The sequence below is a fragment of the Quercus robur genome, chromosome 1 (assembly GCF_932294415.1).
Source record: "Quercus robur chromosome 1, dhQueRobu3.1, whole genome shotgun sequence".
In the NCBI taxonomy this organism is placed as follows: Eukaryota; Viridiplantae; Streptophyta; class Magnoliopsida; order Fagales; family Fagaceae; genus Quercus; species Quercus robur.
Genome location: NC_065534.1, coordinates 16838248 through 16852485, shown reverse-complemented (window position 1 = coordinate 16852485; position 14238 = coordinate 16838248). Strand labels below are relative to the sequence as shown.

Sequence of the window (14238 nt, the reverse complement as noted above, 5' to 3'; positions counted from 1 at the left end):
TGTGTTTGCTGTTCACAAGTAGAGGGATATTGCTCCACTGGATGTGAATGGCGATGTTGGGGTCTCAAACAAAAATTGTGAGGTACATGTCTTTGATGTCAAGGTTTCTGATTTCCTTTTATATCAAGTTGTGATAGTTGTTTAGTGACATTTAGTGCTGCCCCTAATTAACTAAAAGTGAGTTGTTAATTCCTTTTTTTATTATTGAAGTTATTTGTAATTTGTGGAGTTGAAGATAAATGTTACATTACAAATGCCACCTAAACCCAATTTTTTTGTAGTGGTTAATGAAAAATTGTTTTGATGTAGCATGTAACTTCAACTTTTTTTTTCCGCTTAAGTACAATTGGTGGTGCCCCTATTTAACTTCAAGTGAGTTTTGTTTTATTGAAGTCATCTACAACTTGTGGAGTTGTGGATAAATGTTATGTTAAATGAAAAATTCTATTGATGCAGCATGTAACTAATTAGCAAATGTCATTGGATTAATTCTAATTGAAAATTTAATTGCAATTTTTTTTAGTAGATAAAAAAATGTTCATGTTATTACTTTAACATATGTTCCATATTCTACATAACATTCTCATATAGCAGCTTACAACATTATCCGCGCATTGGGCGGGCCCTCCACTAGTAGAAGCTAAATGAAGGATCATAACAGCAAAATGATCTCCTCCCTATTAACAAATGCCAGCCAATTAACAACAGTGGCGTGACATACTGGTAACTAATGCCATCATCTAAGTTGAATACAAGTTTCTACAAGATGATTTGCTTGACAGGCTTTTGGCTGGGGTGAGAAGAGCAACAGCGCCCCTATCTGAACTTGTGAATTTCCTATGCACTGCCTTGAGCTTACTTTCTGCAGCCACAGAATGTAAGCTTACCAAGAGTGGCGTGACATACTGGTAACTAATGCCATCATCTAAGTTGAACACAAGTTTCTTCAAGATGATTTGCTTGACAGGCTTTTGGCTGGGGTGAGAAGAGCAACAGCACCCCTATCTGAACTTGTGAATTTCCCATGCACTTCCTTGAGCTTACTTTCTGCAGCCACAGAATGTAAGGTTACCAAGAGCTCCGCGCAATCCCTGTTACATTGCAAAGTAAACATCATCAATTGTGGTACATGGAAAGAGATGCATATAATAACTAAATGTTCATCAACTTACTTTAGCTGGCATTCAGAATAGCCTGTGTAGTGCTCTAGAGTTTCATTCCAGGAAGGGCTGTTGTCAAGGGTACATCGTGCAGCATAAACAGCAGAAGCAGCAATCTTTGAAGGGCAATATGAAGTTATAGTAGGATAGTGCAGTAGACCAAGTTCAGCTAAGAAAAACACCATATTCTCCATCTACACATCATAAAAATCAAATAATTAGTCCCAATTATCTCTTACAATCAGAATGTTAGACATGAAATTTCATCACAACAAAATTTGTGTACCTGCTTATCAGATGGCACAGAGGCCTTGATATATCGAACAAGGAAAACATAAGGAGTAGGGACTGTCATTAACCATTCCAGCTTTTCCAAGATTGTTTTCTCCATGACCAATATCTGTTCCCTAAGATAGGCATTGTCTGAAATGTAAACAAAGTCATTGACCTGCACATTTTGAAAACCCAAGATTAGGCAAAAGAACATTTCATTAAAAAAAAAGTCATTGAGCATGTACTGATCCCTACCTCTGGTGCCCAAGTCTCTTCATACTTGCTTGCAATTAGCATTGAGCTGATTCCAACCAACTGAAGTTCCCTCCTAGATACCACCATTATTGAAAGGAATCGATCCACAATATTTATTGTGAGATACAGGGTCTCTGGCGTGAGTTCAAATTTGCGATGAACCTCTATCAACCAGTCTACAAGGATTGATCTCATCTTAGCACTTATGTGTGTCTGCTTAATCATGTAGTCATGCACTTGACTCAAATCCTGCATCAGAAAATTCTAACAACATGAGAGAGAGAGAGAGAGAGAGAGAGAGAGAGAAGGTTAAACAGTACCTCAGTCTCTTTGAAGAACTTGTACATTTCATCCACATATTCAGCCACCGCCAATTCATTGTCAACATCAGCAGCATCGATATTTTCTATCAGATCCTTGGGCTTTTTGGTGATTCCACAAGCAGCCTGTGAGGTTAATCAAGTTTAGTACAAACAATGAAACAGAACATGATCAAAAATTAGAAACCACAATGGGGGGTCCTAAAATACAAAAATTACCTTGCTTCGAGCAGTGAGGGTCTTGACATTCTTCCTTGAAGGCCCATCCTTTGATTTTCTTGAACCAGCACATTTACCCTCATCCTCTTCATCTGAGCTAATCACAATCACCTCCTCAGGATTAGGCATCTTGACAATCTTTTGAGCTGCTGCCACCTTTGTTGCTACACCGCCTTTCTTCACAACAACCCCATATCCAGCTACTGCACCTAAAGCATCTTTAATTGGTTTCTGCAACTTCACAAATTCAGTACATTTATTAATTTGGTGACAGTGCAATTCAAGACTTAACTGAAAACATATATGTTTCAAATAAATGGTATGCTACCTTGTTCTTCTCTGCTGCTGTTTGTGCATTAGCAATTAGTTCTGTACAAAAAGCCCTGCAAGACAAGAATTACACATAGAAGCACGTGAGCAAGGTGATGTGTGAGTGAGTGTGTGTGTGTGTGTGTGTGAGAGAGAGAGAGAGAGAGAGAGAGAGAGACCTTGCAATGGGCTGAGCTTGAAGCTTCACTTCCACAGCTCTCTCAGCAACCATATTACCAATATCTTGGAGAACCCGCCTAGTCCTTCCTTCTGCAGGTACATTCTTCAGCATTCCTTCACCTGAAAATACCAGTAATCTCAAAATCAAAAGGCTATTCGAAAGAAAAAGCTAGAACACAAATAACAGGCTTTGGGGGCAAAACATACCTGAAATAGCCCAAAATACAAATTGAGCAAAGAGAGTAATTTACCCCTATTTGAAAATGGACTTGTAACATTGGTCTATTATTAATTTGTTACATTAAATAATTATGACTATAGCATGCAATATTTTTTTTTGATAATTTTTTTTTATGTGAATTAAATAATCAACATTGGTCTTGATTAAATATTTTTTTCTGCTTTTTTATTATACTAAAAAAAACCATCCTTAATTGATAATAATTAAAATAAGAAAAAAAATGTTTGGTTTGTTTGTTTATTGAAAAAATCAACAAAATATTAAATTTTGAGTGTTTCTTTCATTTATTATTATTATTTTTAATATATATATTTTTTATTTTGCTTAGTACGTGAATTTAATTTATGCATTATTTTAAAAAAAAACATAAACATCATTTTTGAATTTGTGATGTGTTTTTCAAGGTTGAATTCGTGAATTTATTTTACATGTATTTTTCCTTGTGTAAACATGTTGACATGTCCTTGAAAAAAGTGCATTGTAATTTATAACAAATAATTAAATGTTTAATTTTCTTATTAAAAAATTGTGTAATATCCTTTAATTTATGGATACAGATAACATACAATTTTTTTTTTCCTCTATTCGCAATTTCGTTGATATGGTAAAAATAATTCGTTTTTCAACAAAGACTTAGCATTTTTTTTTTTTTTTTTTTGAGAAACTAGACCCAAAAGCCTAGAAATAGAATAGAAACCCAAATAAAGACTACCCAGAGAGAGCCACGAATTGCAAGTGGAACTAGCACCTATACCAGTAAACAGTAAACAGTATTGTTACAATGAGCTATGACCATATCTGTAATTGCCAACAAACTTGTTTTAGAAAGCAAAACTAAAAATAAACACAAGCTGGTGCCAAATAAAAATTAATCCCAAGAAGCTGAAATTGTCTTGAAACATTTACTTGTCTAACTGTTAAAGAAATTTAAGGATCAGACATCATCGTGAACAATAGCTCCTTGCAATCCTCCACTAGATAGCCAATAAAAGCTCTCAACATATCTAAATTCTTAAAGATAGAGATAAGTCCTCATTCGCAATCTAGAATCAATTCCTATCTCATCCAAGAGATGGAACACGTCTTGCTCAGGAATGGGAAGACGTGCCAAGTGTTAGAGTGAGTGTGTTTCAAACACTTAATCTTTGCTTTGTATCTCACATTGGTTAGGAATAAATCTTGTTATGAGTTTATAATGCTTTGCATATCTTAGGTGGTAAATTGAAACACAATGAACTAGATGTTGGCTTAGATTTGGACCTGGGTTTGTTACATCATTCTTGGATCTCACCTTTTCTTTCTTCTAGTCCGTTGGGCATCAAATCTGCACAGTAATCATTGGAGGTCTTGTCCTTTAGTTCAACCCACTTATCTTCCTTTAGTTGGCATGTAAGAAACCCAGTTTTCACGTTCTTTCCTATTCAGTTTTTCGTTTGTGACATCTTTCTATCTCTATCTATTTATTTTTGTCCTTGCTAACTTTTGAGGGTTTATATTATTAAATCAAAACTTGTATATTTAGCCATTTTTTCCAACATCAAGCTTCTCTCAAAAATTAAATTTCCTTCCTTAAGTGCTGAATTTCCTTCTCTCATTGCTAAAGCAACATCCTGAATTGCTCCCATAATTTTTTCCATGTCCTCATTTAAGGTGGGGGGGGGGGGGGGGTGATAGAGCCTAAGACCAGTCAGTCCCCCTAGCTCACCGTTTCGGCGCGGTGGCTAGCCTTACCAATAGGTCCTTCGACATTTACGGGACCACCGCGACTATTTCAAAAAAGCGAAGAGTTATTATAGTTATTATTAGTTCACCAAATGCAACGGTCAAAAATTCCAGATTCGTTCACAACTTCACCTGCAACTAAATCCTTAGAGAGAGTAAAAAAAAGTACCTTCAGGACTAGCTTTCACAGCTTTTCGGTGAGCGAATCTCGCAGAAACCGGCGGTTTCTCATTCTCATTATTCAAAAACGAAAGCTCCATTGAATCTTTCCTCTCTACCGGCCTCGACGCCACCACCTTAGCCTCATCATCACCGCCGTCCATCACTTTCTTCTCCGCCGCATCGTAACCAACACTGTATCCTAATCCTCCGCCACTCAAAACAACGCCGTTTTCGTACATGTCACTGTAATCGCTGATCCGTACGTCATCGGAGACCTCCCCAACCGGCACAGTAGTAAGCGGAACCATCTCCGGCGCCGGATCTTCTTCGGTCCTCGTGTGGAGCTTGGAGGAAGCGACGATGCTGATGATGATGCAGTTGATGACGATGTAGAGGTAAGGAGGCCTCAGCCAAGTCAGCACGATGCTCCAAATGGAAGGGACTTCCGAGACCACGAAATCCGATACCACAGAGACTGAGACCTTCAACGCCATGGCCATGGTTAACACACCGGTAGAGATCAGAACCAGTTTCAGAGACAGCATAGACGCCATTGTTGGATTGCCTGTGAATCTGAGAGAGCTTTTCTGTTTTTCTGTTTTTTCTCTTCGAGTGAGAGAGCGTTGCTGTGTTCGAAATGATGAGATGGGGTATTCATCGAGGAAAGAGAGGAAAGGTGTACGTGGTGAAATATGGACCGTCAGATGAAGAAGAGGGAGAATGAAATGGAAGGTGTGGATGGATTTGGTTGCTTTTGCTAAAGGCACTTTTATGATGAGTTTGTCCTCAATAAGCGCATTATTCATAACAGCCGTCCAATATTCTCTATATTTCTTAACCATATCATTAATGGTCCTTTTTTCTGACATGCTTGAACTTATAAATAAATATTTAAACAAATAAATATATTTAATAAAGGTACAGTTAGTCCACACATTAAATCAATAACTTTTGAAAACATTTTTTCAAAAATTAAAAAAATTGTCAATACTTTTTTAATTTTTGAAAAAATATTTTCAAAAATAATTAAGAGAAATAAAATCTATTTAACACAACCATTAGGTTTAGCTTGTTGTCATGTGCTACCCCATTAAATGAAAAAATTTAACAAACAAACTTGCAAAATTTAAGACAAGCGGTTTTGGAAATAGAAATATTTTATTTTTTATGTTTCAAAAGTAAAGAACTATCAACAAGAAAATGGGAGAGAAGGCAAAGTTCATTTTTATTGCAGGCAGTCCACTCTCACCCACAATTTGTATGCCCTTATGAAAAATGTATTCACTATCAACAACTCCCGCTTTCCAAGTGCGGTCTCCCTGTAAAATGCCATATTTACACAATATCCATGGTTGAAATAATAAAAGCTCATTTTACCAACACAACTAAGTAGACAAATGTAACCAAGTCGAAAGCAAAAGGTTGCCAACACAACTTAGGACAAAGACATAATGTAAAACAATAGAAATCTCTTGGCATGTTTCTCATATATATTTTATAATTGGACATAATGTTTTATGCATTTTTCCCATATATATTTTATAATTGGACATAATGTTTTATACATCGATCAACACGGCAGGGCACAATAAGTACTCTCGGCATTAGTTTATTTTCTTTCCATGTTGATGTAATTTGGAGAGCCTATCAAAGAGCCTTGGACTGAACAATCAGCATTAGATAGTTGAACAGGGATTTATAAAATTTGAGTTGGAATTTTCTCAGTTTTTGGAGATGATTCCAAGGTAGCCTAGGTGCTGATTGATAGGTTCCTATCCTTTTCCTACACTTGTTGATTCCAAGCAACTCAAGGTGGTGAACTGGTGAGTCTTGGGTTCTATTTTTCTTTTCCAAAGCTTTGTGCTGATTTAAAGCAAACCTTAGTTGATTCATAGGTCTTTGTCCTTTGTGTTATTCTTATTTTTGTTTCTCAAACACAAGTCCTCCTCTTAGAGTTCATTGTCCTGCATCATTCTGTGCTTGTACTCTTAGGTAATATTGAAAATATGCCTTGGTAGGGTTTTGAATGTTTCAGTTGCAAAAGATGACATAGACAAAGCACCAGTGACTGGCTGAAGAACTCTATGGCATTTTCTTACCTTATTTTATTGGTACATAAAAATACACACACACACAAATATCTATATATAAAATATTTTGGGTTTAAACCATTTATCAAATGTCTATGTAATTGTTGTATATGTCAAATTGATGGGTGTTTTCAAAAGTGTGATTACTGTTGCCTATAGGTGAACATTGTCTTCAATTCTGTATAAGGAAAAGTTTTGATTGGGGCCCCATCTAGTCTTGTGCCTCGTTAAATTGCTAAGAAACTCACATAACATCTCTGCTATTCACTTGTGAAATTTAATCATCTATGGTCTCAGTGGCTTTATTGCCTCCATTGACATGTTGGCTTTAGCGACTGTTTTAAAATCATGGCATGCTGTTGGCTTTAGTGACTGTTCTAAAATCACGGCATGCTAAAATACTTTTAACAAATTTCATTTTCTGAATTTTACATCTTGACCATCAGAGAGATTTCAGTTTAAAGACAAAATTATGCTTTCTCATTGAACAAGAGTGATTATTAAAGCCAGAACTTTTCTTATTGACCTCCATGCAAGGTTTCGTTTTTTTTACCTCAATTGAACTTCTTGAATTAATACATGAATTTTCCCTTCCATATATTAGGTGGCGTGTTCCTTTATGAGGGATTTTCATGTTAACGTTTTTTCTCCCATTTACAACTTGATCTGATTATGCCTGGATGTCAGTTTGAATAAATTCTATGAACTATGAAGAAGGTCCGAAAGGCTTTAATTATGTGCTTGTTAAGATGAAAACTGCCCTTTCCAACTTTCAACAAAGAATCTCTGATTGTGGACACTAAACTTTTGTCATACTACTTTTTTACTTGGTGCCATCTTTCCTTCCCCTTCGTCCTCTCCTTGAAGTTAAAGCTAGCTTATGTATATTCTCATTTTTTTGAAAAAAAAAAGAAGAAAAAGAAAAAGTTCTCCGATTATGATGTCATTATACCTTTTTTTCTTTAAAGTTTTGTTGCTTGGGTCATGATATTGACATTCCAAATTCATACACCAATTTTCCCCCCTTGTTTCCTCATGCAAACAGTGTGGCTGATATTGCCATCCTTCTGGAATCTGGACCATTGAACCACACGTTTCTATTACTCTTTGGAAATATACGCGAAGAAATATAAGTTACTTAATCCTTCAGAGCTCAGAATAAGTCCAACTGTCCCTCAAATGATGGCTGCTGAGGAAAAAACTTTAGTGGAAATCTTGGAAGAGCATAATCCAATTGACCTTGCCAAGTACATAAACTATGTAAGAGCCCCCACAAGCTGGTGCAATAGCAACATTTTCCGGCACAACACGCGACACCTTTGAAGGAAAAGTAGTCTTGGAGCTAAGATATGAGGCATATACACCGATGGCAATCCGATGCCTTAAATTCATTTGTTCATCTGCTAGATCATCCTAGAATCTCCACTCCATTGCTGTTGCTCACCGGCTGGGGCCGGTTCCAGTGGGAGAAACAAATGTCTTCATTGCAATCTCATCTGTTCACCGAATTGATGCGTTGGATGCTTGTAAGTATGTGATTGATGAGTTAAAAGGCAACGGTTCCTATATGGAAGAAGGAGGTTCTTGCTAATGGAGAGGTCTGGAAGGAGAATTCGGAGTTCCTAGAGAGGAGATTGGAGCTTGGAAAGAAGGATGGAGACTGGGAAAAAGGTTGAGGCCGAGGTGCATGACAAGAAGGGCTGCTGTGGGACTAGGGTTAAGTCAATGAAATTGCCAACAGCACCGGTCATTAAGCTTGGTGGAACAATTGCTAATTTATCGCTTCTTCTTTTTTATTATTGTAACGTTACGCCTTGAACGTAGTGCTTGGGCTACCTTGCCTAAGTCCTGAAATAACATGGCACTAGCCACTTTGATTGTTATTTTGTTTATTCAATTTGAGGCTTGGAAAAAAGATTCACATAAAGAAGAGCTTTTGGAGACCAGAAAAGGGTCTTGAATTATTTGAGTCAAGAAAAACCATGGCCGCAAAAAAATTTCTTCAAAGTTTAATATTTAAAAAATTTACAATGTCTTGAATTTGAACCATTCATACAAGAATTTGAACCTTCCAAGTCTTGCAAGAAGAACTCATACAAAAAATTTTGTTACCTTTTTTTTTTTTTTTTTTTACAATTGTTAAGATAGCATGTTGTGATTAGTACACAATAAAAGTTAAACGTCAGTAATAAGACTCACAATTTGACACAATGGAAATTGCCTTTACACCATCTCAACTATGATAGGAAAATGCATCCCACCAAAAGTCCATTTCTCCACCAAAAGTTCTTGGTTTTGCTATATGACATTCAGTAACCAAACACAGAAGAAGAGGCAAAGAACACCTGGTAAAACTAATCACAATGAAGCCACAAGTACTTTTTAGTAATCATCATTACACAAAAGTTGAACAGCGACACACACTTGTTTTTGCAAACTATAAGTGAAGAAAGAATATAACAAATAGCTAAATGACGGATCATAACAGCAAAATGATCTCCTCCCTATTGACAATTGCCAGCCAATTAACAACAGTGGCATGACATACTGGTAACTAATGCTATTATCTAAGTTGAATTTCTTCCAGATGATTTGCTTGACAGGCTTTTGGCTGGGGTGAGAAGAGCAACAGCAACCCTATCTGAACTTGTGAATTTCCTATGCACTGCCTTGAGCTTACCTTCTGCAGCCACAGAATGTAAGCTTACCAAGAGCTCTGCGCAATCCCTGTTACATTGCAAAGTAAACATCATCAATTGTGGTACATGCAAAGAGATGCATATAATAACTTAATGTTCATCAGCTAATGTACTTATTTGACTAACAAAACAATAACTATCTAGTCTTACTTTAGCTGGCATTCAGAATAGCCTGTGTAGTGCTCTAGTGTTTCATTCCAGAAAGGGCTGTTGCCAAGGGTACATCGTGCAGCATAAACAGCAGAAGCAGCAATCTTTGAAGGGCAATATGTAGTTATAGTAGGATAGTGCAGTAGACCGAGTTCAGCTAAGAAAAACACCATATTCTCCATCTACACATCATAATAATCACATAATTAGTCCCGATTATCTCTTACAATCAGAATGTTAGACATGAAATTTCTCAAGATCACAACAAAATTTGTGTACCTGCTTATCAGATGGCACAGAGGCCTTGATATATCGAACAAGGAAAACATAAGGAGTAGGGACTGTCATTAACCATTCCAGCTTTTCCAAGATTGTTTTCTCCATGACCAATATCTGTTCCCTAAGATAGGCATTGTCTGAAATGCAAACAAAGTCATTGACCTGCACATTTTGAAAACCCAAGATTAGGCAAAAGAACATTTCATTAAAAACAAAGTCATTGAGCATGTGTGAAAGCAAAGAATATGATCCCTACCTCTGGTGCCCAAATCTCTTCATACTTGCTTGCAATTAGCATTGAGCTGATTCCAACCAACTGCAGTTCCCTCCTAGATACTGCCATTATCGAAAGGAATCGATCCACAATATTTATTGTGAGATACAAGGTCTCTGGCGTGAGTTCAAATTTGCGATGAACCTCTATCAACCAGTCTACAAGGATTGATCTCATCTTAGCATTTATGTCTGTTTGCTTAATCATGTAGTCATGCACTTGACTCAAATCCTGCATCAGAAAATTCTAACATTAGACAGAGTAGAGATAGAGTGGGAGAGAGTCAGAAGGTATAAAAACAGTACCTCAGTCTCTTTGTAGAACTTGTACATTTCATCCACATATTCAGCCACCGACAATTCATTGTCAACATCAGCAGCATCGATGTTTTCTATCAGATCCTTGGGCTTTTTGGTGATTCCACAAGCAGCCTGTGAGGTTAATCAAGTTTAGTACAAACGATGAAACAGAACATGATCAACAATTAGAAACCACAATGGGGGTCCTAAAATACAAAAATTACCTTGCTTCGTGCAGTGAGTATTGCAGTGAGGGTCTTGACATTCTTCCTTGAAGGCCCTTCCTTTGATTTTCTTCTACCAGCGCATTTACTCTCATCCTCTTCATCTGAGCTAATTACAATCACCTCCTCAGGATTAGGCTTCTTGACAATCTTCTGAGCTGCCGCCACCTTTGTTGCTACACCGCCTTTCTTCACAACGACCCCATATCCAGCTACTGCACCTAAAGCATCTTTAATTGGTTTCTGCAACTTCACAAATTCAGTACATTTATTAATTTGGTGACAGTGCAATTCAAGACTTAACTGAAAACATATATGTTTCAAATAAATGGTATGCTACCTTATTCTTCTCTGCCGCTGCTTGTGCATTAGCAATTAGTTCTGTACAAAAAGCCCTGCAAGACAAGAATTACACATATAAGCACGTGAGCAAGGTGATGTATGAGTGAGTGTGTGTGTGTGTGTGTGTGAGAGAGAGAGAGAGAGAGACCTTGCAATGGGCTGAGCTTGAAGCTTCACTTCCACAGCTCTCTCAGCAACCATATTACCAATATCTTGGAGAACCCGCCTAGTCCTTCCTTCTGCAGGTACATTCTTCTGCATTCCTTCACCTGAAAATACCAGTAATCTCAAAATCAAAACGCTTTTCAAAAGGAAAAGCTAGAACACAAATACCAGGCTTTGGGGGCAAAACATAAGAACCTGAAATAGCCCAAAATACAAATTGAGCAAAGAGATCCAAATACAATTTATAATGATAACAAGTAACAAGGAGAGCTTCCCATCAACAATTATCCGAACATTAACAAGCAACTATGTTAAATCTTAAATTGAAACCTTATATTTTGCAAAACCCAATTAGCCGTCAAGAAAAATCACTAATTTGCACAAAACAAAAGATCCCCCAAAATTGTAAATTACCACAAACCAAACATTTATTCAGATAGATCATAGATGATCCTTTCTGTTTTGGATCTAATTCTTTCTTGTTTTCCAAAGATGTGTCTTTTAATCAAATCTCTCAACCTAAAACGTTAGGAGCAAAAGAAAAATTCAAAAGAACTCAGAAAGAATCAAAAGAAATTATCACTACATGGGTCTCCACAAAATCATTCAACATAACTCAAGAAGATCCCACAACCAAAAACCTTAAAAGAAAACCCAGACGCAGATTAAACGTAATTACTACATATCCCACAAATAGAACAAAAAGAACACATCTTAAAAGAAAACCCAGATGCGGATTCATCCCCATGGTGGCTAACAGATCAAAAAAAATCAAAAAACAAATATGGGTTTAGAAATCACAATCAAAAACCTTAAAAGAAAACCCAGTCGCAGATTCAAAACGTAGTTGTTCCATATCCCAAAAAAGAACATATATTGAAAGAAAACCCAGATGTAGATTCAACCCAATAGTGGCTAACAGATCAGAAAAAGCAAAAAAAAAAGAACTGGGTTAGAAATCTAAAAAAGGAAAAAAGATAGTACCTTTGCGTTGTTGTTGCAGAGGAACAAGAGCTCTAGAAGCCATATCTTGCTCTTGTTCTTGAGAATTACTATAGCGAAAAACTCCTCCAAAGCTAGACAACAGCGACGAAAAAAACACTTGGAGGCGACTATTGCGTGTCTCTCCTCCTTCACCGTCTGGGGTCGCCACCTCGTTCCACCACAGTTCTCTCTCTCTATCTCTATTTCTCTCTGAAAGTTTCTCTCTTTTTCAATTTCTATAACTTTTGGTTTTGCTTTTTTTGCTCTGTATGAGTGTGTTTCTCTATGAAGGGCTTTGAATTTTGAGGAATACTTATATGAACCGAGGCCAAGCCCCAACGGTCGACTTCTTTATCGAATTTGAACCGTTAGATGGATGTGCAATCCAACGGCTCTTATTTAGTTCCTCAGGCTTCAATTTTTGGAATTTTATAGCCGTTAGCATTAGGGGCTTTCCGCTGGGTTAGTACTTTTTGGGTTTTTTTAATGGGCCACGGTTAAAGCAACCCAAACCCGCTCTCCCATAATTTTAAAATAAAGTAAAACTATTTTGGCAAAAATGCAAAACGCTTACTCTAAATTTTGTAAGTTTCCGTTAAATGTAATTAATACTATGTAGTTTTGTAATTTTCAAGTTTCTAAATTAAAAAAAAAAAAAAGAAAGAAGTAAACTAATAAAAAAATATTTTTCTATAGGAAATATTTTTGGAACCTTTTTATGAGAAAATAAAAATATAATTAATTTCTTTTACAGCTTTTTATATTTTCAAGAAATTTGTATAAAAAATTTTCTAAAATAATTAACAATTGTTTTAATATTATTCATTAACATAGACCGTTAAAAATAAAAGGGAGAGGAATTGAAGAACACGTAGAAAAGAAACCTGACAACTTTTCCAGTGATCATACAGGAAAACTAATAACTAATTCCAAAAGACCTGCAAACATTATCCCACAAATCATGAAAGATTTCAGGTCTAATCTATGCTTTTTAATAATTGCCTCTGAACCAACTAATCTTCCACATGTAGAGGTTGCCATGTCTCTTTAAAAAAATGTTGCCATGATTTTTTTTTCTTTTTTTTGGCTAGGTGTAGTAGCTTCATAGTTCATGCTGCTACTGGGTGGCGTGGGGATTAATGGAGGTGAGTGTGGTGGTTTGGTTTGGATCTGAGAACAATTGTTGAACAAAATCTAAAAATCAATGAGCTTGTAGCAACTGAAGGGGAATTGGGTGATTTTTTTTTTTTTTTTTTCTTTTTCAGGTTTAGTCTCAGTTGTGTACGACGTTTTTTTTTTTTTTAATAAAAAAATTTCTGAACTTTTTTTAATAAAAAATAGAAAAAAATAAAATTAATAGTTAAATATTAAAAAAACACCAAAATGGCATCATTTTGGGATGTTAACAACAAAGATAAATGCATGTTTAATTGATGACTAAATTGAACATTTTTGAAAATTAGAGGACTGATGAAATAAACAAAAACAAAGTTAAAGAGTTGAAATGAATTTTGGTAAAATCTAAAGAAATTTTTTGCATTTTAGCAAACTATTGTTAATTTATATATATATATATATATATATAGCAATTAAGTAGAATCAGGATTTTTTTTTTTTTGAATAAAGGTTAGAAAGAATGATGAAATTTAGAACTTACTAGGAGTTGCGTCCAGGTTAAGTGGTTAAACGATTTATTAGGAGATGTTATTTTTATTTTATTTTTAAAATTTTAAAACATGTCAAATCCTTCTAGAGAAAAAGTAAAAAGGAGAAAACCTACCGACTCTATATATTTCCCAAACTAATATAAACAATATTGTTTAGGAAACTTTCTCCAAGAATCATACTCCTACTAAGGTTGCGTTTGGATTGGGATGAAAAGTCTGAGTCT

General features: G+C 35.9%; 2 protein-coding genes across 4 annotated transcripts; both read right to left on the bottom strand.

Moving 5' to 3' along the window:
- Positions 1-527: 527 nt before the first annotated feature.
- Positions 528-5487, bottom strand: LOC126723496 (G2/mitotic-specific cyclin-2-like). 2 transcript variants are annotated; one of them, XM_050426994.1, is made up of 9 exons: positions 4849-5487; positions 2716-2836; positions 2556-2610; positions 2228-2464; positions 2009-2134; positions 1689-1937; positions 1447-1608; positions 1173-1354; positions 528-1091 (listed from the first exon to the last, which is right to left on the bottom strand). In XM_050426994.1, exons 1-9 carry the CDS (start codon positions 5393-5395, stop codon positions 947-949), a joined length of 1824 nt encoding a protein of 607 aa, XP_050282951.1. In that variant the 5' UTR covers positions 5396-5487; the 3' UTR covers positions 528-946. The 2 variants fall into 2 exon arrangements, with proteins under 2 accessions (XP_050282951.1, XP_050282962.1); XM_050427005.1 differs by having other exon boundaries at positions 2228-2458.
- Positions 5488-9286: 3799 nt separating this feature from the next.
- LOC126723497 (G2/mitotic-specific cyclin S13-7-like) lies at positions 9287-12643 on the bottom strand. Of its 2 annotated transcripts, none has more exons than XM_050427025.1 (9): positions 12348-12643; positions 11347-11467; positions 11197-11251; positions 10857-11099; positions 10639-10764; positions 10316-10564; positions 10060-10221; positions 9781-9962; positions 9287-9658 (listed from the first exon to the last, which is right to left on the bottom strand). In XM_050427025.1, exons 1-9 carry the CDS (start codon positions 12388-12390, stop codon positions 9499-9501), a joined length of 1341 nt encoding a protein of 446 aa, XP_050282982.1. In that variant the 5' UTR covers positions 12391-12643; the 3' UTR covers positions 9287-9498. The 2 variants fall into 2 exon arrangements, with proteins under 2 accessions (XP_050282982.1, XP_050282977.1); XM_050427020.1 differs by having other exon boundaries at positions 10857-11105; positions 12348-12642.
- Positions 12644-14238: the final 1595 nt, after the last annotated feature.